We start from the raw sequence: 27,259 nt of genomic DNA, 5'->3' as shown, positions 1-27,259 counted from the left end.
TTTAATTTTGGTATGGTTTTTCTTTTCCAATTGTAGTAACTTTTTTGTTACAGACATCTGGTCTTTACAAATTTGTGTATCCTTCTTTTCTGTCTATGATGAGCCTGATATTTTCCAAAACCCATTAATACATTTGTTTTGATCTTGGATTTTACCATTGATTGTGTGACTAAAGCTACCATTGATACCAGCTTTGTTTTCCCATAGAAAGCTTCGTTTTTATTTTAAAGCTAGGGGCCCAATGCACGAATTCATACACCTTAAAAGGAACTGTGGGCCACGAGGCTGTGGTGGGCACAGGGGCGGGTCTTGGCCCATCCTCCGAGCTCCTGCCTGGCCCCTCCTGCCGCAGCCCCTGGTCCCCTGTCTGCCGGCAGCCCCTCTCCCGCTGCTGCCTCTCCCATGCACTGATGGTGCTGGCAGAGGGTGCAAGAGGTGGCTGCTGGCCCCAATCGCCCCTCAGGAGCAGGGGGAGGTGTTATATTTCATGTAATATAAGTTCACTGAAAGTATTACTATGGTTAAAGTGTTTCTATTCTGACACATGTGCTTTGTTTATACTTGAAAACATGTTCTTTCACTTCCTTCATTGTTAGTTTGGATTCATAGTAGTTGAAGATCATATTCTGTATTTAAGCAGCTGCTGAGAAAAATTCATAGAATGTTATTCTCGAATAGCAACTGTATTTTTTTTATTGACTTAATTTTCATTAGTTCTTAGGCAGTAATTAAAAGGATGTATTGTAAATCCCCATATTAAAAGATTAATGTATTCTTCAAATTCTAGTAACTTAATCTTTTAAAAGTCCAGTATTCCAGCTCATATAGCACCTGTCTGTTGCTAGATTTTACCTGTTTTTACACATTGATTAGAATTGATATAACAGCTTAACCCTTAGAGTTTACTCTTTTGTCAAGACTTTAGCAGTGATAATAATGTTAATATTTTTAATCATCCATTTTTTATAGGTAGAGATAATGAGAGTGCTTAATATTGAGTTGTCTGTTTTCTGGCATTTTAATCTTATTTTACTAAAGTATTTATATAGTAATTTCATTATGGCTTATAGATCTTTGAGATCTTCATGTTTATCATCTGTATTACTAATATAAAGTTAATAGAGTATCCTATTATCTAACCCTCCACTTGTAAGTACTTTGCAAAAGCATATTCATAACCTAAATGGGAAATCATTAAAGTTTCTCCCTGTATCTTATTTTTATGTATATTGTATTAAATGCAATATTTTACCAATTATTTGATGTGTATTTGTTTAATCAATGTCAAAAGTAGATAGATTTTTACAAAGACAGACAAATACAGTTTTTAATTTGATAGTATAAATTATAATTAGTAAACAAATTCACCATTACACTTGATAATAACTGTAAGACATAGCTTTGTCAAATGTAAAGAACCCCAGTCATCAAATATGTGATTATATTAATTTTTAGTTACAAAATTTAAATTTAGTTTATCATTGTCACTTGCTTACTTACATCCCATTGGCTATACTGGTTCCTAGAGAAACTTTTAAAGAAACTTGTGTCTTTTAGAAGCAACGTATAACTTTTTATCATTTTCCAGGATATGGAAAAATGAAATAAACAATACAAATACTTTAAAACTTTTACCTCATCCTTGTTTTGTCTACACGGCTAAGTTCCACCCAGCTGCAAAAGAGCTGGTGGTTACAGGATGTTACGATGCTGTGGTACGGATATGGAAAGTTGATATGAAAGAGGATCCTGCCATATTGATCCGGCATTTTGACACTCACAAGAGTTTCATCAACTCTCTCTGTTTTGATATTGAAGGTATGTCAGTGAACATATTCCAAATTAAAGCTAGTTGTATGATTAATTAAAATTTGCTTTATCTTACTAGGATAATATTTAAGCATGAGAGGGAGTTTATGTATTGATGATTGTTTGTGTATACTGAGATTTATGCATATTTTGCAGATTATATGATAGACCTGGGCATAGATTTGGCACTGAAGAAGTTGTGTTTGTAATTTTAAAGTCATTAAGTTCCTAAACATTTAGATTTAACTAATCTTCGCTGTAACAACCAGTCATGTTCCAAATTTCATAAATATATTTTATTGGGTTGGTGATTATCTCCTTAGTACTTTTCTTAAAACTTAACTTAAATGGTAGAAAGAAGATGAAGAGAAAATCCCAAAAGAATATTGAAAATATAAATTTTAAATGTACTAACATTATTATTTTTTTTAATTTAGAAGCATATAGAAGGGAAATTTGCAATTATTTTAAGGTTTATCTTAGTATATGAATAGTGTAGATGGTGATTTAAAGATATAAAATATAGATTATTTTATTAACTGAAAAAATAGAGAAATGTATTATATCTATCAAATAGTCACTTTTTTACATTATTTAAGACAGTAGATATGTAGACTATAGCTATAATTAATTAGTATGGGATCCAGATTAAAGTTATATTACTAATGTACTATGTTCAACTCTCAGGCTGTTAATATATTGGAACACCTTCAGAAAAGTCAGCCAACAATAGAAAGGTATCTGAAAACTGTCATTATAGAAGTAGCTCAGATTATAAAAGGGAGATGAAGAATTTCTTCATTATTTGGCTAAGTTGTGTTGCTCCAGTGGATAAAGATAAAGCCAAAGCTACAGAAGACAGATTTTCTTTGCTCAGAATTGGAAAAAAAAGCATCCTAATACATAGAGCAGTTTATCATTTGAGTAAGCTACTTTTTAAAATATGAAATTCAGTTTCTGAATGGCCATCTGTTCATAATGGTGTGTAAAACATTTCTGAGTGGGCATGAAATTGAACTTGATGGTATCTACTAGTAATGTTCCATTCAACTTTAAGGTGGGTGGACTTTAAGAATTAATGTTGCCCTGGACGGGCAGCTCAGTTGGTTAGAGCATCATCCCAGTGCACCATGATTGTGGGTGTGATCCCCTCTAAGGACACATGCAAGAATCAGCCAATGGCCCTGGCCAATTTTGCTCAGTTGATAGACTGTTGGTCTGTGGACTGAAGGATCCCAGGTTCAAGTCCAGTCAAAGGCACGTGCTCGGGTTGCAGGCTCGATCCATAGTGGGGGGCATGCAGGAGACAGCCAATCAATGATTCTCTATCATCATTGATGTTTCTATCTCTCTCCCCCTCTCCCTTCCTCTATGAAATCAATAAAAATATATTTTTTAAAAAAGAATCAGCCAATGAATGCATGAATAAGTAGAACAACACATTAATATCTATCTGTCTCTCTCCTGCCTCCCCATTCTCTTTTTTTCTCTCTCTAAAATAAATAAATAAATAATTTTAAAAAGAATTAATGTTAAATTGGTACACCTGTTATTTAATTTATTCATTCTCTGATCATTGAGCACCTGCTGGGTCTCAGGCATTATGCTAACAGTATGTATTAGAATAAAGGTGTTTTTCTAGGAATATAAAGCAGATTATGTAAATTGATAAAGGTGAGCAATACAGATACATATTGGATAATTCAGATAATTTGTTTGGCTTTGGAATTTGAGCAGTATACATATGTACTATGATGCTCATTTCTTTCTGTATTAAAATCAGAGAAATTCAAAGGGAAAGAAATCATCAAAAATAATTCAAATGGAAAGTTCATTTAAAGATAATTGGGATTTGAGTGTTAGTTGTGTTTGGTTTTCTGGCTCTATAAATTGAAATATCTTCTGGTAGTCCTAGGATTCTTTGACTGTTTTACTGGAATGCTTTTTCCCAACTTCATACTATTTCTCTCTACCCCTCTGCATAACATTAATCAGTGAGTAATTTTATTTTCTTAAATAGGTCACCACATGTATTCAGGAGACTGCACGGGGATGATTGTTGTTTGGAATACCTACGTCAAAGTTAATGATTTGCAGCATTCAGTGCGCCACTGGAGTGTAAATAAGGTAGAAAACCACATTTCATTAATTAAAGAAATTAGAAAAAACATTGAACAACACGGCCTTAAAATAAGGAAGGCATCAGGGCATTCTGTTCTCTCTTTTCAAAAAAATTAAGGTTTTGTTATCATTAAAAGTCTGTTATCACTGATTAATTACCATGTCTTTCTGGTGGCTAATTGATGATACAGTAACTTAGTGAAAACTTTCTTTGTTTTGGCCAGGCTTTCCTTTAATTCTCTTGAGCTCTAATGTGCACTCTGGCATTCAGTGCTTCATTACTGAAATTTATGTTTATATGTTATATTACATTACCGTCTATAAGTAGTAATTTATGTTTCAATTTATTATTCCTCATAATAGATTATCACAGTTGTTCTTGTGTGAGGAACAGACACTGTACATGTAAAAGAATTTTCATGAACTTTAGTTAAGCCTCTTGAGTCTATCAGATCTGTTTAAGAAACCATCTATTCATGAATGATGGCTCAGGATTCATGTTGTAGCTTAATTTCACACAATGTGAAAAGAATTCTAATTACTTATCTACCTGCGGGATTGGCCAGTCCCTGAAGGCACCAGTTCCAATCATCTGAGTCTACAATGCAGAGTCTATTATTTGTGTTAAAAAGCATGTGTTTCTTTACCTCAGCGTATTAACCAAAAGGGAAATTTACCTTGAAAATCTGCAGCCTGGTGTGGTTACTTGAGACAGTCAGAAGCCAAAAGTCAGGAAATGAGCTGGACTTGGCACTTAATGCCCCAGGACAAGCCAGAGACTGCAGCTTCTTACTGGTTCTCCTCAGCCAGCCGTGTGAGGGATGCTAAGCTGTGCCCCTCTGTCCTTTAAGGTGAAGTGTCCGTGTGCTGCCTTCATACAGAACCTGGGCTTCACAGTTAGGCCTCTTCTCATTTAAGCATGAGTTTCATAAAGAAAAATATGCGCTGGGGGTGGGGGTGGCCAATGAGGACAAAAGGAGACATACGTAAAACTGTATGTAATACTTTAAACAAACAAACAAACAAATAAATAAAATATGGAAGAAAATATCACAAACACGAAGTCTGCCAGCACTTTCCTCGAATTTGTACCCAGCATTGGTTATCGTTTCCTTTGTATTTTGCACATTGGCATCCGGTGAGTGCTACTCCAGCTGCTGAAACCTCCAGCAGTGCATCTCCCCCCGCAAACGGTGGTTCTTCAGCTCAGCTCAGTACAGCCTCCATCCAGGGTGTCAGTGTTTGACTTTTCCTGCAACTTTAAAAAAACAGCTGACAGCAGGTCTTAGTGTCAAATAGCAATGGTAGAGGCTCACCTGGATTGTAGCAGTTTGGAGCCTACCTCTGCTGACACCAGCCCCCTCTGAAGGGGATACCCTCTAGGACAGTGATGGCGAACCTATGACACGTGTGTCAGAGGTGACACATGAACTCATTTTTTTGGTTGATTTTTCTTTGTGAAATGGCATTTAAATATATAAAATAAATATCAAAAATATAAATCTTTGTTTTACTATGGTTGCAAATATCAAAAAATTTCTATATGTGACACGGCACCAGAGTTAAGTTAAGGTCTTCAAAATGCTGACATGCCGAGCTCAAAAGGTTCGCCATCACTGCTCTAGGAGCAAGGGGCAAAAATCAATACGCAGTCCTCAAGGGGGAAGAAGGATAATTTGTAATTCTGCCAACGCGTTAAAGCAGACTTCTCATCGACTCTGTGGACTTTAGTCTAAGCAGTTTTGCATTTGTAATTTTTTTCTTCCTCCTGGTTTTTCAAACAAGAAGGACCTTTGGTTATTATTCTAATTAATGCCAGGCTTGTTCAGGCAGATTCTTCATCAGAGTTTATCTATTTCTTGACATGATTTGTCCGGCGTCTTCTATAGCTGCCTTAAGTAACTATAAGAAAACACTGAAAATTACAATCTAAATTAATTATTTCAGAATATTTTGCTGATGATATCTCTTTGCAAAACAAGTGGAAGTGTGTGAAGAAATAATCTGAGACTGAAACAGAACTTGAAAGTTAATTCTGCATTTTGAATTTATAAAAAAAAATGGAAGCTTTCTGACATGATGATAAACAAAAAGTGCAAAGTTAAAAGATGTGTTTAGAGGAAGTGCTTCTTGTTTGGGAATATACTACCAAGACTCATAGTAACGTGGTGTTAGATCACAACCAAAAAATACATTTCATCAGCTTTATTTTCAACCTTAAACTGAAATTAACGGGAATCCTTTTAAACAATGTTAAAGCGTCCTTTATAGTATAATTAAAACTTATAACTTAAAATAATTTTTAATTTTGTACTTTAAGAAGGGTTTAACATTAGACAAACTTTACAGTGGTAATATATAGTCCTTTTTCTATCATTTTAGGAAATTAAAGAAAGTGAGTTTAAGGGGATTCCAATAAATTATTTGGAGGTTCATCCCAATGGAAAACGTTTGTTAATCCATACCAAAGACAGTACATTGAGAATTATGGATCTTCGAATGTAAGTATATTTCACTATTGGCAGGTTAAGCACTCATAGAATAAGTAATGAATTAATTCATATTTATAAAATTCAGCTGTGATTCTCACCTAGACAGTTTTGTCCCTCAGGGGACATCTGGTAGTGTCTGGGGACATTTTTGAATGTTGTTTCTATACCTAATGGATGGAGACCAGAGGTACTGCTAAGCATCCTATACTTCATAAGATGGCCCCCAGCAACAAAGAATTCTCTGGCCCAAAATGTGAATAGTTTTGATGTTGAAATGTAGTTAGTTCATTTTTATTTTCACAATTTAAAAGAATTTCTGTCATGGAATATCTTTTATCTCTATGATACTGATATAGCATAGTATTATGATACAATGTCATAATTGAATGGAAGGGCTTTTGAATAATTCATCCTTGGTTTTTGTTTGTTTGTTTGTTTTGTTTGTTTTATTTCTGAAAAAGGCTAATGAAGGGAAATACCTTTAGTGTAAGAGGCAGAAGTAGAGTTCCGGGAGAGTCAGCATGGACTTCTGGTGTGCTTTTGTTTCAGTATTGAGTTCCAGCAAAACAAAGGGGAGGAAGCTATGTTATCAGATTTCATTATTGCTTTTAGAAAGGCAAATGTGGCGATCTATGTTAGTTTATTTTGCAGTTCTCCTTTTAGAGCTAACAGGTAAGCCCTTAAATATTTATGTAGAATTATCCAAGACACTGGCATGGGTGCTGGTGGAGCATGATTAGCAGTAGTAGCTCATCAGGAGTTTACAATCTGGGTGTACTGCCTCTAGAATGACACACAAAGCATTTAATTGGGTTAAACTGAGATCTTCTAGGACTGGAATCTGCTTATTCTTTTTTCTATACGTAGCACCCATACTATGCAGCAGACAGCAAGTATTCAGCATGTTATTTTCATTAATCCTCACCCGAGGATATTTTTTCCATTGATTTTTTTTTTTTTTTGAGAGAATGGAAGGGAGGTGAAAGAGACAGAGAGAGAGAAACATCAATGTGAGAGAGACATATCGATTGGTTGCCTCTGGAGTGTGGGCCAGGGATCGAGCCTGCAACCAAGGTATGTGCCTTTGACTGGAATCAAACCTGAGACCCTTCAGTTATAGGGTTGATGCTCTAACCACTGAACAAACTGGCTAGGGCCTCAGTATCTATTTTTAATGAATATAAATATATAATATAAGGATTACATTTTTCATGACAATAATGGTGGTGGCTATAATAGAGTCTTTCTGACAATAAAGGTGTTGGCTATAATATAGGCTTTATGGAGAGGCAGGCCTTTGAGCTTAATCTTGAAGAAAGAGAGAATTTAGATAAGGTGGAAGTGTATTAAGTAGGAAAACATGAAAAGCCTGGAATAAAGTTCAGAGGTGGGATAATATAAGTTGTATTCTAGTCAGAGGGAGTTAGTCTGTATGATTTTGTTACTCTCTTTTTAAGCAATATAGCTTTCAGCATTAAGATTATGCTTGGTCTCAGAGGCAAACTGCTTAGAATAAAATATGGCCTTTTCCACCCCTTGCTAGCTGATTTGCCAGTGTGTCTCTCTTTTCTCATCACTCAAATGAGAGAGATAATATATACTCATAAGAGTTTGAGGGGAATAAACTAGTTTATATATGTAAAGTACTTAAAATAGAGCATAGTAGAGGCCCGGTGCATGGATTTGTGCACTGGCGGGGCAGGTCCCTCAGCCTGGCCTGTGGGGATTGGGCCAAAACTGGCAGTCCGACATCCCATGAGGGTTCCCGGATTGCGAGAGGGCTCAGGCCAGGCTGAGGGACCCCACCGGTGCACAATAGGGGCTGGAGAGGGACTGTGGGAGGGCTCCAGGGTGTGTCTGGCCCATCTCGCCCAATCCCGATCAGCCGGACCCCAGCAGCAAGCTAACCTACCAGTCAGAGCGTCTGTCCCCAGGTGGTCAGTGCACGTCATGGCAACTGGTCGAATGGTCGAATGAACAGTCGAACACTTTGCATATTAGGTTTTCATTATATAGGATGGAAAGGACTGCAGAAATGTTTGACTTTGTAACCTCAAGAATTTATGTTAAGATAATATAAAACTGCAAAAAATTAGATAATAGTATGAAGGTTACCAGAGGAAAATGGGGTGGGTGGGGATAAAGAGGAGGTCAAATTACGATTAGACTTTGGCTGGTGAGCACACAATGGAATATACAGATGATTTGTTATAGAATTGTATGTTTGAACCTTATATAATGTTATTAACCAGTGTCACTCCAATAAATTTAATAAAAATAAATAAAATAGTACAAAAATATATATACAGTATTTATTATAGAAATCATGTTCATAGTAGGCGAAAGCTGGAAATAGCATGTGTTGTCCAACAATGGGAAATGTCTTAAGATACACTTACACAATAATATAACATATACTTATTAAAAGGATAATGCATAATCTATGTATTCTGACATAGAGGGTCATTACTTGTGATTTTTTGCTGACAGCATAAAGCAGATAACAGAGCAGTGTATGTAATATCCTCTCTGTGGATCGGGGATGATAATAGCGCCTGACTGGCACATAGCAAGCATTAAATTAAAACCGTGGTAGCTATTTTTCATCAGCAAAAAAGCTTCGAAGCCTGTATGCCGTATTTAATAGATGATTTAATAATATGTCTGTCTAATGTTTCTGCAAGAACCAAGTGTAATTTTAAAAATTCATCACATGGAAAAAAATAAAAATTCTGTTCCTTTTTTAGTAACCAACTCAAATGCTACTTCCATAATGTAGTCTCTCTTTATAGCTAGAAATAATTTTTCTTACCCAAATCTACAAAGTACTCTTTCTTTTCTTCTCATGTGGCACTTTCTGCATCCACTTACTGTATTACACTGATGCATTCCTTCTTTCTCCTACTAATTCTAAACTCTCTGAGCTCCGTACTCTGTTCTTCAGTCTGCATCCATCATAGAATGTTTCCCACTTAGCAGATTTTCAAAAATTGTTTGTTCAATGCAAATCAAATATTTAAAATATTTACCCCCCAGATTTTACATTTGTAAAATCTTTTTTGTTTAAAGATTAGCAGCAAGGAAATTTGTAGGAGCAGCAAATTATCGGGAGAAGATTCATAGTACTTTGACACCTTGTGGGACTTTTCTCTTTGCTGGAAGTGAGGATGGTATAGTGTATGTTTGGAACCCAGAAACAGGTAAATATTTAATTAAAACTTGTTTTTATTTTTGAAGAAGTGTGAAACTACCATTTTATGGAATAATTTTCAAGGAAATTCTGATTGCAGGTTTTCCATTATGTTTTCCGGAATTGGAATGCTGATAATGGAAATCAGCTGCAGTCTAAATTTATATTAAATTCTGTTCTTTATTGTTTTGATATATTCATGGATTTTGAATTCCACATTATAATTTAAGGTTTATTATTTCCTTGTCTGTAATGAGATATGGTGGATTTTATAAAAGTATTTAATGAGGACTGTAATGTAAAATACAAGCATTACAAGCTGAATTTGGAGTATAAGTAGGTATAGAGTGGTGAAACATCTACAATATATTTTCATTAGAAACATTCCTGTTAAAGCTTTTGATGTATGAAACTCAGTAACAATTTACCTGAATTACTATAATTCACTTCTTTTCCAATAAAATAAACTATTACATTGGGAAATTTATTTGTGTCTTACCTTTGCTATTTTAAAAAAGCTATAACTACATAAACATTTTTAGCAATAAGTTGAGAGAATTTTATGAAATTCACTGTATAATTTCTTAAGAACAGTATTTAATTTCCTCTTGTTTATTCTGTTGGTCTTTCCTCTAGGCATTTTTGACTGGTCAGTTTGCTTGTGTTTTTTTTGTTTGTTTGTTTTGTTTTTCTTACTACATTTTTATATTTTAGCATCAATTCAAAAATGTTAAGCCTGGCCAGCATGGCCCAGTGGTTGATCATTGACCTGTGAACCACAGGGTTGCGGTTCGATTCCCAGTCGGGGCACATGCCCAGGTCGTGGGCTCGATCCCCAGGGTGGGGTGTGCAGGAGGCAGTCAATCGATGATTCTCTCTCATCACTGATCTTTCTCTCTCTCTCCCTTTCCTTCCTCTCAAATCCATAAAGTGTGTGTATATATATGTGTTATATATATATATATATATTTTTAAATGTTAAATCTCTTTTCCTCTTAAATAAATGGATCTAGAGTTTTTGCTTTTTGAATTCTGCTTTTCAGAGGTTTCTTAGACGTCTGCTGAAGGCCTCTTTTAGCCAGTAGTAATCATATATATTTTTAAAGGAGATGATACCTCAAACAGCCTCTGGAAAAAAATTAATCCCCACCAAGCCTTCCCCAGCCAGAGAGTTTCCTCAGTTTTAGAGTCCTGCAGTTCCTCCCTAGTTCTCTCTGGAGTTCTTTGTTAGCTGGCATCTGCTCAGCCCTGTCAAACCTCAGTCAGGTACCTCTAAACTCAGTCTATTTTGTGCCTTGGAAATCTTGTTGAAGAGTTTGGATTGAGAAGTAGAAAGAGGAGGGCCAACAGAATGAAAAAACAAATATAATTATGTAATTCAGTAGTACTCAAATATTTATAAGTATATGAGGTTTGCATGTAGAAAACATGAGCTTTATATTACTTTCTATAAATACTTTCGATAAGTTGCAGAATAATCTTCTAATAAGAAATAACAATACACATTATTGAATCTTTTCTTATTTAGGAGAACAAGTAGCAATGTATTCTGACCTGCCATTCAAGTCACCCATTCGAGACATTTCTTATCATCCACTTGAAAATATGGTTGCATTTTGTGCATTTGGGCAGAATGAGCCAGTTCTTCTGTATATTTATGATTTCCATGGTAAGTCCACTGCTTGATAAGTAAAGAATATTTAGAGTAAACTTTACATTTATACTGAACCAGGAATCGTGAATTCTGACAACTGTCATTCTTTGTATTAACAAAGCTCTCTTGAATATATTGTAAGAGCCATGTACATAAATAGATTATATTATTGTTATATTATAGCATTTTATTTGCCCATAAGCACTATTATTCTGGAGTTTAAATATCAGCAAAAGTACACATCATAGTTGTGCCCTTACATTGGAATCTCAGGAAAGTAGTCATCACTTCTTCATAAGTCAATTTAAATAAGCAAAATGCATCTAAAATTATCTGGGAATGGTAACTAAATCTAAAAGGTATCCCTGGCTGGTGTGGCTCAGTTGGTTGAGCATTGTCTTGTACACTGAAAAGTCATAGATTGGATTCCCAGTCAGGGCACATACCCAGATTGCAGGCTTGATCCCTGGTCAGGGTATGGGAGGCAACCAATCCTTCTTTCTTCCTTCCTTTTTCCCTCCCTTCCTTCCCCTCCCTCTCCCTCTCCCTCTCCCTCTCCTTCTCCCTCTCTCTCTCCCTCTCCCTCTCCCTCTCCCTCTCCCTCTCCCTCCCCCTTCCTCTCTTTTTAAAATCAATAAAAACATATCCTTAGGTGAGGAAATAAATAAACAGACAAACAAACAAATAAATAAATAACACTTAGGAAATATGGATCTTTAATGTGTTCAGTTGAATATTGAGTTAATTTCTTATTCTCTGTTTTTGTTTTTTACTGAAGCACATAGTTTTAATAAGTTGCAGAGTTTCTTAACATGAAAAGAAGACAAAAAACTAATGTCAGTGAAAGCAAGATCCAGAATTATAAATCTAATATCATTGCTACTCTAAAATTACACTGTTCTATCATTTTGAGAGAGAAGGAAATAAAGACTAGACAATTTTTTCAGGAATAGCATGGCATTCTTAGAATATACAATTTATGCTATTTTTCATACATTTCTTTAATTTCTGTCCTGACATTAAGATTTCATTGTTCTGTATTGTATTGACAGGGCTGTCACTCTCAAAATTCATTTTTTCATATATTAAAAACTTTATTCATTTCTTTGATTTGTTTAAGATGTCATGTATCGTCATTCACTGTTTTTGCCAAACTGGGATAGCTTACACACAAATGTGGCACTAGTGGGACAAAGTGTTTTAAATTAATGAAAATGTGAATGCTTAAGTTATTTGCATTAATACAGATTGAATTGGTAATGGTTGTGATAAGTCCTAAGTTATTAAACAATTAAGCTCTAACCCTGAAGTTCTTGATCATAGTATGAATTTTATTATGTCTTCTCAGGCAAATTATATGAGAAAATAATGAGTAAAATTGAGACTTACCTTATTTTGAATTACTTTGCAGAGAATTAATAATGAATTTCTCTAATGTGGCGAGCCAGCATGGCCATGGCATACTCAGCCCCACATTGGGCGCCATATGTGCCGCACCAGCTCTGCCAGGTTCGGTGAGCCTGAGAGGAGGTGGTGAAGGATTGAGAAGACAGACAAGAGAAGAAAGCTGGGTCTGGGTGGGACGCTGTCTCTCTGATGGAGAGCTAGCGACAGTGCCATGGACTACAAGCCGTGTCTTTATTTTATAGCCAGATTCCACGAGGCAAAGAAAAGGCGTAGTCAAGATATTTACAACATTCTCATGAGTTTCCATCCTACTCAGTTACATGCACCTGAACTCTATCAAGCCCACATCACTCAGGCACGTGGGGCCATGTGTTCGGGCCATAGGTTCAAGCGTACAACTATAGCTGTTGGCTGTAATTGTGCTGAGAGGGCTTTGCCCTCCGAGCTGGGACTTGCATGTGGCCATGAGAGGACTGTGCCCTCTCATAAGTCCGAGGCTTGAACCTGTCCAAACACTATAGCCACTCTCCACACTCTAACATGTTCAGATTTATGGAACACTATTATTAATAGAATTTTTAAAACAACATAATACCATTTACTATTACAAGCAAAAATAAACACTGCCTGAGTATAGGAAAAGACAAATGGCTTTCTCAAGTCATCCAGTGTCCAAATCTGGTGTCTGGTTAAACCTTGTATCCTGAAACAGGTCTTTCTATGTGCTCCCCCAAATCTTCACATAAAGGAGAAGAACTCTACCTAAGGACTTTATAACTAGAACTGTTATATAGGAAATAGACTCCACAGTTATTTCCTCAGACTCAAGAAGTTTCATAACAGTCTTCATTCAATTTCTGATTTTTTTTTAGGCTTTTGAAATTTTCACTACACATGCAAGTTAAAGTTCCACTCTTTTTATTTCCTTCAGTTATTTTTTTGTTGTTGTCATTGACAGAGGGATTTCATCATTAGATTAGCCCAGTCAGGTTAGCCCATATGGCTTTTAGACAATAGGTTTCCAACTAAGAGGTTCATTCTAGAAATGCCAGAAAAGAGCAGGGTTTAAGGCTCAGTTCTGTTTCTTTTTTAATTATTATTATTTTTTTTATTTCAGAGAGGCAGGGAGATGGAGAGAGATAGAAATATCAATGATGAGAGAGAATCATTGATTGGCTGCCTCCTGCACGCCCTTGGGATCAAGCCACAACACAGGCATGTGCCCTGACTGGGAATCGAACCGTGACCTCCTGGTTCATAGATCAATGTTCAACCACTGAGCCATGCTGGCCGGGCTCCGTTCTGTTTCTTTAGTGACCTTGCACAAGGCTCTTGCCTTTCTAAAGCTCCATTTTCTTATCTAGTAAATGGTTCTCCTGCTACTAATACATGTGCTACCTGTTACTGTGAAGATACTATAAGACGGGGACTGTGGAAGTACTTTGTAAATTAATAAGCACTAGATTAAAACAAACAAAGAAAGGTAAAATGGGTTGTTATCATACTCATCCAAACAATGTATACTTGATTTTATGGGAACTTATGTTTTTATATGCTGGTAAGCATCTATATATTGAATAGAATTGAAAAGGGTTTTTTTCCCCCCTCTCTAATGCACTCTTTTGGTAGCCTTTTCCTTTTACTTATTAGATTGTGTAACTTTTAGGTCAGTTGTAATAGAAAATAAATGTAACATTAAGAACATTGTGTTATATCCACACTATCTTAACGTGGAAGAGGAAGGAGTTCTAAGTATTTTAGAAATGATCAATAATGCATACAAAATTAAAATTTGTGCAATGTATTTAGAAAATGATTTTTTATATTCTAACCTTTAAAAACAAATGAAAACTTAAAATGTTTTTAACATATTTTCCCAACTCTTTGCTGCTTATTTTTAAAAAGAGGAAGCTTAGGAAGAGGTTACATAATCTCAAGCAATCCAAGTTTTAGCAGAGTTCTTGTGCATGATATATATCCATTAGAAAATGAAAGTTCTCAGACTAAAAGATTTTACTCATTAAATACAGGCCAGAATCATCAAGTCAAATAGTCTTTAAATATTTTATTGCAAATATAATGTGTGTGTGTGTGTGTATATGTGTGTGTATGTGTGTGTGTGTGTGTGTGTGTGTGTGTGTGTGTATTTATTTATTTATTTATTTATTTTGCCCAGACTTTCTGGTCTGAATATAAAGTTTACATGTAGCTTTACATAAATGTATTAATGTTACAAAATTTGAAAGATATAGAACAGTTACATGACTTTTAAATAGTATTTATGAGAGCTGCTGATATGTTCAGGTAATTTTCAAGGAAAATGGAGCAAGATTATTTTTTTTACAAGTTAAATAAGCTGCGAATGAGACCACAATGGTAGCAAAATGTATCATCCATCTTTCAGTTCTAGCAAAACCTGTGAAGAGTCAGCAAGCATCTTTCCCTTAAGCATATGTTCAGTTGTGGTCTTTTGGGTCGTTCATTCTACTGACTTTTTGCTTTTTTTGGTAAGAGATATGATTTTTACTTTCAGAAGGCAGTTTTATTTGCCTGATTTTGAAAGGGTTAATCATCTAGTAATACAAAGTTTAGTCACAGAGTACCACAAATAATGTACTTTAAGGATTCCCATAATAACAGAGTACTAGTCACAGAAACGGCTTCTGCTGAATTACATTTACAAGGCTAGTCTTTAGCAGTAATGTTCTGTTATTAATCAATATTTATCTACCTCAGTCTCTAGGATCCTGCTCTACATTTAGTCATAATCATAGCTAATACTTACAAAGCACTTTCTGTATTTCTGGTCCTGTTTTAAGCACTTTTCACATATTTAATTTGTCACAATAATCTTATGAGATAGGTTCTATAATTATCCCACTTTATAGGAGCCAGGACTTGGATCCATACAATCTGTATTTGGAGACCATGATCTTATTTGCTACACTACACTGCCTTTTTGAGCAGATTTTCTGAAATGTTAGCTTTTGATTATCTATTAAGCAAACCTTTTTTCCATACAGTACCATTTACTTTATACCTCTCTGTGGAGTATGTGATTTCTTTGTATCATCTATAGTTTGTAGGAAGCAGATATAGTGGCTTATTCGTCTTTTTATTACCACTATAGTACCTAGTCTGAATACTGACTTGTGATGAAGTACATGTATGTATTTTAAATAGGATCAAATTAGGGAAGTTCTCAGCATTACTTGATAATTTCCGGTAATGAGCCTTATATTTCACTAGGTGGCAATATCTCCTGAGTCAGCATTAAGTCTGGAATGCTTTTCAGTCCTAGTCTTAGATAAGACAAATCTTTATTGAGCACCTATAATATGCCATGTTGAACAGGGCTATGAAATCCATGAATCACACTCAGGTTTTAATGCTCTATTCTAATCCTTTGTGTTTCCTAAGTAGTTGATTAAACCTCTGGGAAAACTTCAGTTAAACTGAAAAGCAGTCCTTCCATTGACACTAAAATTATTTTTGTTATAGAATTCATATTTATTAATGACCACCTATATTGTCATTGTCGATAGCTTTATTTTTCACATTGTGACATGCTTTACTAGAGTTTAGAGCAATGTATACCTTCAGGTGCCTATAAAAAATCTACACTAATAAAAGAGAAAAATGGTAATTGGCGTACGACGCTACCCTTTTCATTGGTTAATCAGGGCTATATGCAGATTAACTGCCAACTAAGATTGGCAGTTAACTGCCAACAAGATGGCGGTTAATTAGCATATGTAGGCACAATGCAGGGAGGCGAAAGGGAAAGCAGGAAGAAGCCCCCTGCCACTGACAGTGATCGGAAACCCAGGGGGGAGCTAAGAGCTGGGGGGCAGGGCAAAGGCGGGCCTGGGGCCGCCTTTGCCCTGCCCCCCACCCATGATCGGAGAATCAGGCGCCTTTGTCGCCCTGGCCAGTGATAGCAGGAAGTAGGGGTGGAGCCAGCGATGGGAGCTGGGCACGGTCGAAGCTGGCAGTCCCAGGAGCTAGGGGTCCCTTGCCTGGGCCTAAAGCGGAGCCCACGATCGCGGGGCCGCTGCAGCTGCGGGTCCCCGCTGCCCGGGCCGGACGCCTAGGCCAGAGACGTTAGGCCTGGGAAGGGGCGGAGCTTGCAACCGCAGGGAGCTGGGGGTCCCCTGCCCAGGCCTGACACTCTGCCGGAGGCCTCAGGCCTGGTCAAGGGGCCGATCCGGTGATTGGTGATCGGAGGGTGATGAGGGTCAACTCCTCTGGCCAAGGCATCAGGCCTGGGCGGGGGGGCTGGGGGTCCCCTGCCCAGGCCTGATGCCTGGGCCAGAGGCATCAGGCCTGGGTGGGGGGCAGAACCAGGGATTGGGAGGATATGATGGTCCCCTTGCCCAGGCCTGAAGCCTGGGTCAGAGGGGTCAGGCTTGGGCGGGGTGTGGAGCAAGCGATCAGAGGGAGATGGGGTCCCCTGCCCAGGCATGATTCCTGGGCCAGAGGCCTCAGACCTGGGCGGGGGCCAGAGCCAGTGATCGGGGGAAGATGGGGGTCCCCGTCCAAGCCTGACACCTCTGGTGGAGGCGTCAGGCCTGGGCAAGGGGCCGATCAGGCGATCGGAGGGTGATGGGGGTCTACGCCTCTGTCAGAGGCGTCAGGCCTGGGCGAGGGGCCGATCCTGTGATTGGAGGGTGATGGGGGTCAATGCCTGAGGGCTCCCAGTATGTGAGAGGGGGCAGGCTGGGCTGAGGGACACTCCCCCCCCCCCCCCACACACACACCCAGTGCATGAATTTCGTGCACCGGGCCCCTAGTTTTATTATATTAACTTACTCTTTCACCAAAAGTCCATGGTGTTTATAATGCCCTATGTGTAACACAGTACCTGTTATATTACTGATGTACAATAAATGTATAAAATAAGAATTACAGATTCTGTAAAATTGAATTTTTTCCTCAAATTGTATAAAAATATAGAATGAAAGGCATGTGTAGTTAATAGATTTGGGCCTAATAATAATAGTGGTAGTAGTAGCTAACATCTATCAAGCATTTATTATTAAGTTCTCTATTCTTACAAGCATTTTACATATATTATCTCATACAGAACTCCCCAAATCCCACGAGGTAGATAGTATTAACTGTCCTCATTTTGCAGATGATGAAACTGAGGAACAGGGAGAATGAAATAACTTGCCTCAGGCCACACAGTTGGTGATTGTTCAAGCTACCATTTGATTCTATGCTCTTCAACTCTAGAGACCATGCTCTTAACCATTACGCTGTCTGTCACAGCTACTCTTGTCATCTTTGCATTTCCTGTATCCTGAAGTAATTTAAGAATGCAGCCAAATATTCCTCTGGTGAAATGTGTTGTTGTTTTTTAATATTTAGGAGAACCCCTTAAGATTTAAAGGAACTTTGCTACTCTAGTATTATTGTTAATAGTTTACTCCTTTACAAATTTGCAGGGTAATTGTAATGCATTAAGCCATTCTCAATATAGTCCAAAATACAAACTTTCTTTATTATGTAGCATTACATTTTAATATATAGTTATATGACAACATTTTTGCAATAGATAATGTCTAGTTGAAATAAATTTTATATCCATAGTTTTATGTATAACAATGATATTCTTGATGTTCTAATGATGAATGATTAGAAAACAAACTCAGATATTGTAATCGTCATACTTGTATAAGATCATGCGGTAATAAAAGTAATTGATTGTAGGTTAGAGTTTTAAATATCTATTATTAGCCTAGTAGGATAAATTAAAAAATAAAATGCCATATTTTAAGACATGCCGTACTACCTATTTCTTGATCATATCCTGAAGCATCTATTTTAGTCTTCACTAATGGATACTTTGATTTGAAAGCTTATGTCATTTAAGGATTGAAGACATGGAAAAATGAGTCTATTTAATGGCTTTGAGCATAAACCATAGTCCTGAATTCTTTACCCAGGCATTTTTTTATGTTTACATTGGTGCTTTTTAATGTGCACAAAGAAAGAAGAATTGTGTGGTGTAAAAATAAACAGCAGTGTGGTGGGAAAGGCCTGAGTAGGAGTGAGAGTATTGGGATTTTCGACAAAATGCCATCATCACATTTTGTTTGATCCTGGCCAACTGATTTAGCGTTTCTGCATCTGTTTTTTCACCTGTTGAATTTAAATAATACCTGTTCTATTTGATCTCAGTATTTTGTCAAAGGATAAAATGAAAGTACAAAGCACGACGAAGTTTAGCTATGTTAGAATTCATGAATGAGGCTACAGTTGAGAAATTCTAGCTATTTTCTGTAGCAATAGATGCATTACACATTTTCAGTGGAATAGCATGATGTATGTTAATGAGTTGATAATGGAAAAGGAAACCAACAAAAAAGAACAATAGCTTGTACTTCAGGGAATTTAGTAATAATTACTATATGTTGGTGTTTTACTAATGGATTTCACAAATGATGGTAGTTGCTCTCCCATTTGGTTAGCTAGGAGACATGAATCTGTTACACTTTTTTTATAATTTTTGAACAGTTTTTTTAGTCACATCATTATTTCTACTTGATATATAAAATGTGTCAGGGAAATACAGTACTACTAACAGGCCCTGAAATTACCCAGGCTACTAGAATTAAAGTGCTACTCAATAGAACTTCTTGGATTCATCTACATAGTATTTTAAAATTAGCTGAAGCAGGAACAAGTCAGGCTCAGTAAAATACAATATGAAACATTGTAAGCCCTAGATCATTCTTGTTTTAGTTCATTCAGACAGCTTATAAACAAGAGAATTTTATTTCTTACTAGAGGCCCGGTGCATGAATTCGTGCATGGGTGGGGCCAGTCGGGCCAGCCATGGAGAGGGGACAAGGAAAGTTGGCCAGCCGGCCCTGCCCCCAATTGGGGTGGGTTGGGCCGATTAGGGGCGGGACGGTTGGCCAACTGCCTGCAGCCCCTGCCCCTGGCCGGTCCCACCCCCGATAGGGATGGCCGGCTGGACCCCAACCATGCACAAATTCGTGCACTGGGCCTCTACTATATAATAACAGGTCTTGAACAAAGGATTAAATGTTGAACTAAATGGAAATCTTACTGTTAATATAGTATAAGTGAAAGAATATGCTGCTTATTAGTTGTACTTTATTTTAAAGTTAATAACATAAGTTCACATACATATTAATAATAACAAACCTTGGATTCAATCCAAATGCAAAGGGCACTGGATTAAAATATCTTATTTCCTCCATTCTTCCTCTTATAAAGATAAAAGTCTCCCGAGAAAACCATGTTATTGTTTATAATTATTTAAAGTCCAGGAGATATACAAAAGCATTGAACTTACATAAATCAAAGGTTTGTCAATTCTGAAGACATTTTAAGAATTTTTTTAATTGTGTAAAATTTAGAATCCCAAATTATAGCTGATGGAGATAATTGTAGAAGTATTTTGATTGACAAAACATTATTTTAAGCAAATGTAGTTGCCACCTCTCTGTATTGACCTCCAAAGAGTCAGACCCCAAGCGGGGGTTGGTATCCTTGCATTCTCAGAGCCTGCTCTAGTACAGTTCTCACAAGAGGGGCTGAGACTATTAAAATTGTGAGTTTTAAACATCAGGTTAGATTAGGGCTAAGTTTTAAATGTACAAAGTTAAGTTAGCACAAAGAAAAGAAAATAGTGAAGAAATACAGTTATTTAGTGGCAACATTATACTCCAATTGTGGCGTATGTAAAGGTGTTTTTAGAAACCTTTGAAATGTTAGATGCATAGAGCTTGAAGGAATTTCCAAAGTCATCTATCATAACCTATTTTTACAATCTGTATGATCTTGTACAAATAGGTGAATAATTTGTGTAATGTCGGGGAGGGGAAGAATGAAAGAACAGAAGCAAGCAGCTTCTTTTTGTTTCTAGTATCTGAGAAACTATGTCTTTGTGAATATTTCTGCAGATGTTTTTATCTCTCTTGTCACAGTCACAGAATAAGAGGTGCTGAAGACAGAGAAGGGTGTTAATTTGACTCCTTTAATTCCAGTCAGATGTCTTTTGTATAGAAAATTCCCTTTAGACAATGGAAACGAATATTCATAATTTGGGGTTTATTCTGCATCTGCATCCACTTACACCATGTTAATCCTTTCTGAAAACCATCTTAATGCCGGGAAAAATGGAGGAACATAAATATTTAGGCAAAGCCTTTTGTTATTTTTTTACTAGTTAAAAAATCTTAAAAAATAAATAAATCATGCTTAGCATAGCATAATACTTAGAAAATACAGTTTGGCAAAAAGAATAAAATAAATACCCCAAAGCTTGCTATCCTGTATAACAGTGCTTACCTCAGTATATATGCTTCTGTGCATACTTTCTCACTCAGAGCTTAAATTGAAATCATGGCTAATATATATCTGGCAAATACAAAAACATAGGGAATGAAAAAATGCCACTAAATAGTTAAACTCAGCTTTACTTTCCATTCATAGCAGCAGAAATCAATGAAATATTAAAAGGATAATTTTGTACAGTAAAGAAAGATCATGGAACATGATTTTCATGTGTTGATTAATTCATCTCTGACCCATCTACTAATGTTAAGCCTTCCAAATTCTAAACCATAGGTCACTTTTATATCTTTAAAGTTTCTCTTGTTCTTTAAACTATCTTTGAATATTTGAGAATAAAATTAATTTTCTTTTTAAAAAATATATTTCTTTATTGATTTCATAGAGGAAGGGAGAAGGAGAGATAGAAACATCAATGATGAGAGAGAATCGGCTGCCTCCTGCACGCCCCATACTGGGGATCAAGCCCACTACACAGACATGTTCCCTTGGCTAGAATCGAACCTGGGACCCTTCAGTCCACAGGCCGACGCTCTATCCACTGAGCCAAACCAGCTAGGGCAAAAATAATTTTCTGATTAATTTTCTGAGTGTGCTGAAAAGAAGTCCAAAATGTGTACTGGAAAATAGTAGTCAGACCCACAAAATCTAAGTGTAGAAAGAGGTACACTTCCATCTAAGAACAGTAATTGGTATTAAGGAATATGTGTCATTGAAAAGGTGATTATAAGCAGGTCTTCTCCCTCAGTTATGTTCTCTAATACCATCATCAAGGTCAATATGGAGAAAACACTAATTATTAAGCTAGTCTTCATTTAGAGTGTGTGAATGAAGTAGTACATGAATATAAAAATACAAATCCTAAAAATTTTTATATGTATCTCAAATTCATGGTTGGTAAAACCAATGTTGATAATAATTAAAAATTAATTAAAAATCACCCTTTTGTATATTATATTTTTGTTGTATATTATATTGGTACTATAAACTGTTTTTCTTCCAATGAATAATACATTATGAGCAATTTTCCCATCATGATAATTATATTTCTACTAGAGGCCTGGTGCATGGCATTTGTGCACTGGGGAGGGAGGTCCCTCAGCCTGGCCTGCCCCCTCCTGCAGTCGGGGACCCCTCGGGGTCCCTAGCGCTGCCTTGGAGGCAGGAGAGGCTCCCCCCACCACCGCTGTGCTCGCCAGCTGTGAGCCTGGCTTCTGGCTGAGTGGTGCTCCCCCTTTGGGAGCACACTGACCATCAGGGGGAAGCTCCTGAGGGTCTGCCCCCTGGAAGTCAATGTGAGTCATAGACTGGTTGTTCTACCATTTGGTTTATTTGCATATTAGCCTTTTATTATATAGGATATATAATTTTAGTGGCTGAATTTCCTTTCATTAAATGAATACAAAATGTCTTGATTACTTTGGCTTTACAATAAGACTTGAAGTCAGGTTGTGTACGTTCCCTTTGATCTTTTTCAAAGTTGTTTTGGCTGTTCTAGGTTTTTCGTTGGATTTTTAGAATTTGACAGTTCCTCAAAAAATAACCTGCTGGAATTTTGAGTGGGATTACATTGACTATATGGATCCTTAGGAGAGAATTAACATCTTAACAATATTGACCGTTCCAACCATGAACACAATATATCTCTTTATATTTAGGTTCTTCAGTTTTTCTCAGTAGCATTATGTAGTTTTCAGTGTGCATATCCTTCATATGTTTCATCAGATATTTCCCAAAATATGTCATATTTTTATGCCATAAATGGCATTTTTAAAAAATTTCTTTGTTTCTTTGCTTCTTGTATGTAGAAATACAATTAATTTTTGTATGTTTACCATGTGTATTGAAATTTTGCTAAAGTCAATTATTCCAGAGACTTATTTTTTAAGATTCCATTCAGATTTTTCACACAAATGTGGGGCCAAGGCCTGAGAATGAATACCTCCTTCAGTTTTCTTTCTTACATTTTTCACTTGCCTCAGCATAGGCTTATCTCTGCATAGACAATCATATCTGTAAGGAAAGATAGCTTTGTTCCCTCTGGGTGTTGCCCATTTCCTGGTAGTTTCAAGCAGGAGGGCATATCTGGTCCCTTTTGTTCTTTTTTAGCCAGGGGTGAAAAAAACTCAATTACCTGTCATTTGCTTTTTAATTTTTATTACTGCAGTTTTTTTTTTTTATTTTAATGAAGACTCTTTAAATGTTCAGGTAGGAAAACTCGTCTATATTTTATGTTGGTGATTCTTAGTGTTTTCTGACTCATGCAGTCCTTTGATAGCTAATCTGATAAAAGTTATGGATCTGATTTCCAGAAACATTTACATACACACATTCATGTTTCTGTATGTAACTTCAAGAGTCTACAGAGTCTCTGAAGGCTCTTCTGTTAATTCCATATTATGAATCTTTGCTTTATTTATTTTCGTGTCACGCTTAGAAATGCCTTTCATTAAGGAAATTGGTTTTTAAATGGTTACTTTATATTTTTTCTCCTTTGTACATATAGGCAGACATTTAAATTTTTTCAAATGAACTTATTTTAAATGATCAGATAATGTATGTTGAAGCATCCTAAAAACCATAAAGTGTGACATCGATGGTGTTGTTTTCATCATCATCATCATAAAAAACTTACATCCTTTGAGTCAGCCATTCTGCTCTAGTGAATTAAATCCAAAGGATTATTTAAGAAACAAATTAAATTATGAAAGTAATTGTTCACACATGATCTGTAATGAGGGAAAACAGAAAATATTGTAAATATTTAATAATAGAAAAATGCACAAATAAATTATGCTGCTTCATTAGAGGTGATATTGTAAAGCTTTTTAAAGTGATAATTATAGGCTCTGGCTGGGTAGCTCAGTTGGCTTGGGTATTGTCCTAGTATGCCAAGGTTGTGGGTTCTATTCCTGGACAAGGCACACATACAAGACTTAACCAGTAAATGCATAAATAAGTGGAACAACAAATCAATGTTTCTCTCCCCCCCCCACCCTTCTCTCTCTTAAAAAAGTCAATAAAATAAATAAAAATGGTAATTACATTTTTATTTATTTATGAGTTGTAGAAATATGAAAAATATTTTCATTTAAATTGTTAAAATGTTAGATAACACTTACACCCTGATATCTTACATAAAATGTATATACGTATTAGAATTAGGAGGGAGAGAGAAATGGTTTTCACCATTTTGCTTTAGGGAGATATATTTGTGAAGTATTTTTTGCATTTTATTTAATGCTGTTATGAATGCCTTTTTGTTGTGCTTGTTAATCCTCATGCAAGGATATTTTTTTTATTGATTTTTAGAGACATTGGAAAGGAGGGGTGAGACAGAAAGAGAGAAATATCGATGTGAGAGAGACACATCCATTGGTTGCCTTCCAATGTGCTCTGGGGCTCGGGATCGAGCCTGCAACCTCTGGCATGTGCCCTTGACCAGAATCAAACCCACGACCCTTCAGTCGACAGGCTGACACTCTATCCCACTGAGCCAAACCAGCTAGAATGCCTTTGATTTTGTGTATCATTTCTTTCTATACATATTTCAAATTAGGCTTCCATGCAATTGTTATATTTACCAGACCAAGATAGCGCATGGCTTTCAGGGCTCAATTATAATACTGCCTGGCTTGAAATAATCTGTGAAATTTCTTCTTTATTGTTTTATAGTATTCAGTAATTTTACATTTTGCCAGTCAAGTTATCTTATTACCCAGTATTTGAAATGTATTATGCAATTTCTTATTTATTTAATGTTACAATTAGGTGGCTTAATTATTTCATTACACTCTTGCTATTATAATTTGAACTAATACGGATTCATTTTTCTAGTTGCCCAGCAGGAGGCTGACACGTTAAACCGCTACAATGGAACATCTCCATTCCCCGGAATACACCAAAGTCAAGATGCCTTATGCATCAGTTCTAACATGCCTCAACAAGGCTCTTTTCAGATTGATGACTATGTCCACACTAAAGATTCTTCAATGAAGATGCAGCAAGTGATACAAAGACTCAATTCTGTCACGGTATGTTTATTTTATGCAGTTGAGAAGTTGGACTTTTTAAAACCATTTCTATCCTATTTTGCATTGTCATGCCAATAAGTATTAATTGAATTTAGTTTACTTAAAACTAGGCTTTTTTATAGTTTCTTTCTAGTACTTGTTATAAAATCACTAACTTCAGTAAACAGACTGAACTTAGGATAATCTATCATGTTTTCCTGACTTGATATCTCTGTAAAGACCAGCCTAGGATGTGCTTCTTTATTTAAAAATACCAGTGTGTGGCCCTGGCTGGTGTGGCTCAGTTGGTTGGAGCATCATCCCATGCACCAAAATATCCCTGGTTCAATTCCTGGTCAGGGCACATACCTAGGCTGCAGGTTTGGTACCCAGTAAGGGGGCATGTGGGAGGCAACCAATTGAGGTCTCTTTCTCACATTGATGTTTCTCTCTTTCTCTCTCTCTTCCCCCCCCCCACCCCTCTTCTTCCCTCTCTAAAAGTCAATTTAAAATATATCTATATATATAAAAGCTTCAGTGACTGTTATGACCGGACAACCTAAAGACCGGCAGATGCTCAATGCAGGAGCTGCCCCCTGGTGGTCAGTGCGCTCCCACAGCCAACCTCCCGCAGTTTGCCAACCTCCCACGGCTTCTCCCCCCAGTCGGCCTGTCCCGATCCCGATCGCTGGCCAGGATGAGGGACCCCACCCATGCACGAATTCATGCACCGGGCCTCTAGTATATAAAGGAATAGCCTTAGTATGCAAAAACAAAGAGAAATAGACTTCAACAAAGAACTATATAAAAGAAACATGTACTTCCTAAAAAAGTAGATACGAATGTGTCATAAGCATATTTAAAAGTTCTATCTCACTACTAAGAAAAGTACTTTAGAAAACAGGTATTGCCTATAAAACTGGAACATAGATAATGAAAATGAGGAGGAGGATGCTTGATTAAAATTAGTGTAGTATTCTATTAGTGACAAATAACTAAAAAATCTTTCTCAAAGATAAGTGATAAAATGTATTGAGAAGCTTAAGTCCTTAACAATATTTATTATGTTTGACCTTAATAGTTCTTTTAGTTAGAATTAGTCTTGAGCTCCTTAAAGACGGACTGGAGGCTTGCTGTGTTCTTACCTTTTGACACAGTGCCTGGCACTTAATAAATATTATCCCTTTCCCTGCTCCTTTGATAGTCCTCTTGACCAGCTTTTGTTGTTGCTGTTGTTGACCAGTTTTAAACCAAACATACAAGGAATTACATTGAGACACCATTAGTTGACTATACTTTCTTTTTATCTCCTTTGCTTCTTTGAAAGTTAGAGAGTTTAAGGTATATCACAGCACAGACCACACTCCGGCCCTGGGTTTAGATTTAGTTGGAATATCGAGGAAATGCTTTTTGGTTGGCATATTATGCTACCCTTCACTAAGGAGTTAGGATCTTTTCATTAGAGATACAAGCCATTGAGGTGTTAGGCTGGGGAAAATGTGAGCAGGGATTTTAAAGGAGAGTAAGAATCTTCTAAGCAGAGACCAAGTAGCAAACTGTTACATAGTCCAAGAAAGAGGAGGTTAGCCTGGGCTAGGGTGGTGTTAAAAGATAAACGGAGACATATTGAACATTTTAAGCGTTTATTTGAGCAAAATGTGAATTGGGCAGCAGCAAACGGGAAATGGTTAAATGGTTAAATGCCCACCTACAGGAACTGGGTAAAGATGTAAGCAAAGCAAAGCAATTACTAGTTAGCTCTTTGTTGTCCTTAGGTTCAGTTTTGTAACCTTGAGGCACTTACAGGACCAGACTTTGGTTTCCTGTGGAGACTGTCGTGGCATTAGAGTTGTCTCAGTGTAAGAAAGAAGGCAAGCCCCCAAGTTCAGGGGTCCTGGTGGCGCACACAGCACCCCAGGAGCCAGGCAGCCAGGCAAGTTTCTCTACCTGCAGGAGGGGCACACACATGGTCTGGGAGTGCGGGCGCACTGAGAAGGTGCCCCCCCCCTTTTAATCCTGACCCACGTGACCTGTCCCTCGCTCTTGATTGGAGCTCAGGCTCACAGTCTTTCGCGATTGGCGAATTCAAAGGGAGGGGTTGGCCTTTGCCATTTCAAGATGGCGGCCCCCAGGAGAGCTGTAAGTCATGCGGCCAAAATGGCAGCTGCCTAAACTACTCTTTGACAGAAAGGATTACTTGTCTGTTCTCACACTCAGTCTACCGGCGTCCTTGTTTAATTAA

The 27,259-nt window shown here is 36.9% G+C and overlaps 1 protein-coding gene across 6 annotated transcripts in view; it reads left to right on the top strand.

The window, feature by feature from the left end:
- The window catches only part of AHI1 (Abelson helper integration site 1), a 182,260-nt gene that overhangs the window by 35,415 nt on the left and 119,586 nt on the right, over positions 1-27,259 (top strand). For 2 of the 6 annotated variants that reach the window (XM_059700403.1, XM_059700406.1), the window contains 6 exons: positions 1,589-1,818; positions 3,830-3,936; positions 6,313-6,431; positions 9,492-9,622; positions 11,141-11,281; positions 24,842-25,038. In XM_059700403.1, coding sequence (XP_059556386.1) covers positions 1,589-1,818; positions 3,830-3,936; positions 6,313-6,431; positions 9,492-9,622; positions 11,141-11,281; positions 24,842-25,038 — 925 coding nt within the window. Of the gene's footprint in view, positions 1-1,588; positions 1,819-3,829; positions 3,937-6,312; positions 6,432-9,491; positions 9,623-11,140; positions 11,282-17,810; positions 17,999-24,841; positions 25,039-27,259 lie in introns of those variants that run through there. The other 4 variants (XM_059700404.1, XR_009453406.1, XR_009453407.1 and 1 more) reach the window with 4 other exon arrangements.

This window comes from Myotis daubentonii, chromosome 6 (genome assembly GCF_963259705.1).
Source record: "Myotis daubentonii chromosome 6, mMyoDau2.1, whole genome shotgun sequence".
In the NCBI taxonomy this organism is placed as follows: Eukaryota; Metazoa; Chordata; class Mammalia; order Chiroptera; family Vespertilionidae; genus Myotis; species Myotis daubentonii.
This window is presented reverse-complemented; position numbering and strand designations above follow the sequence as displayed.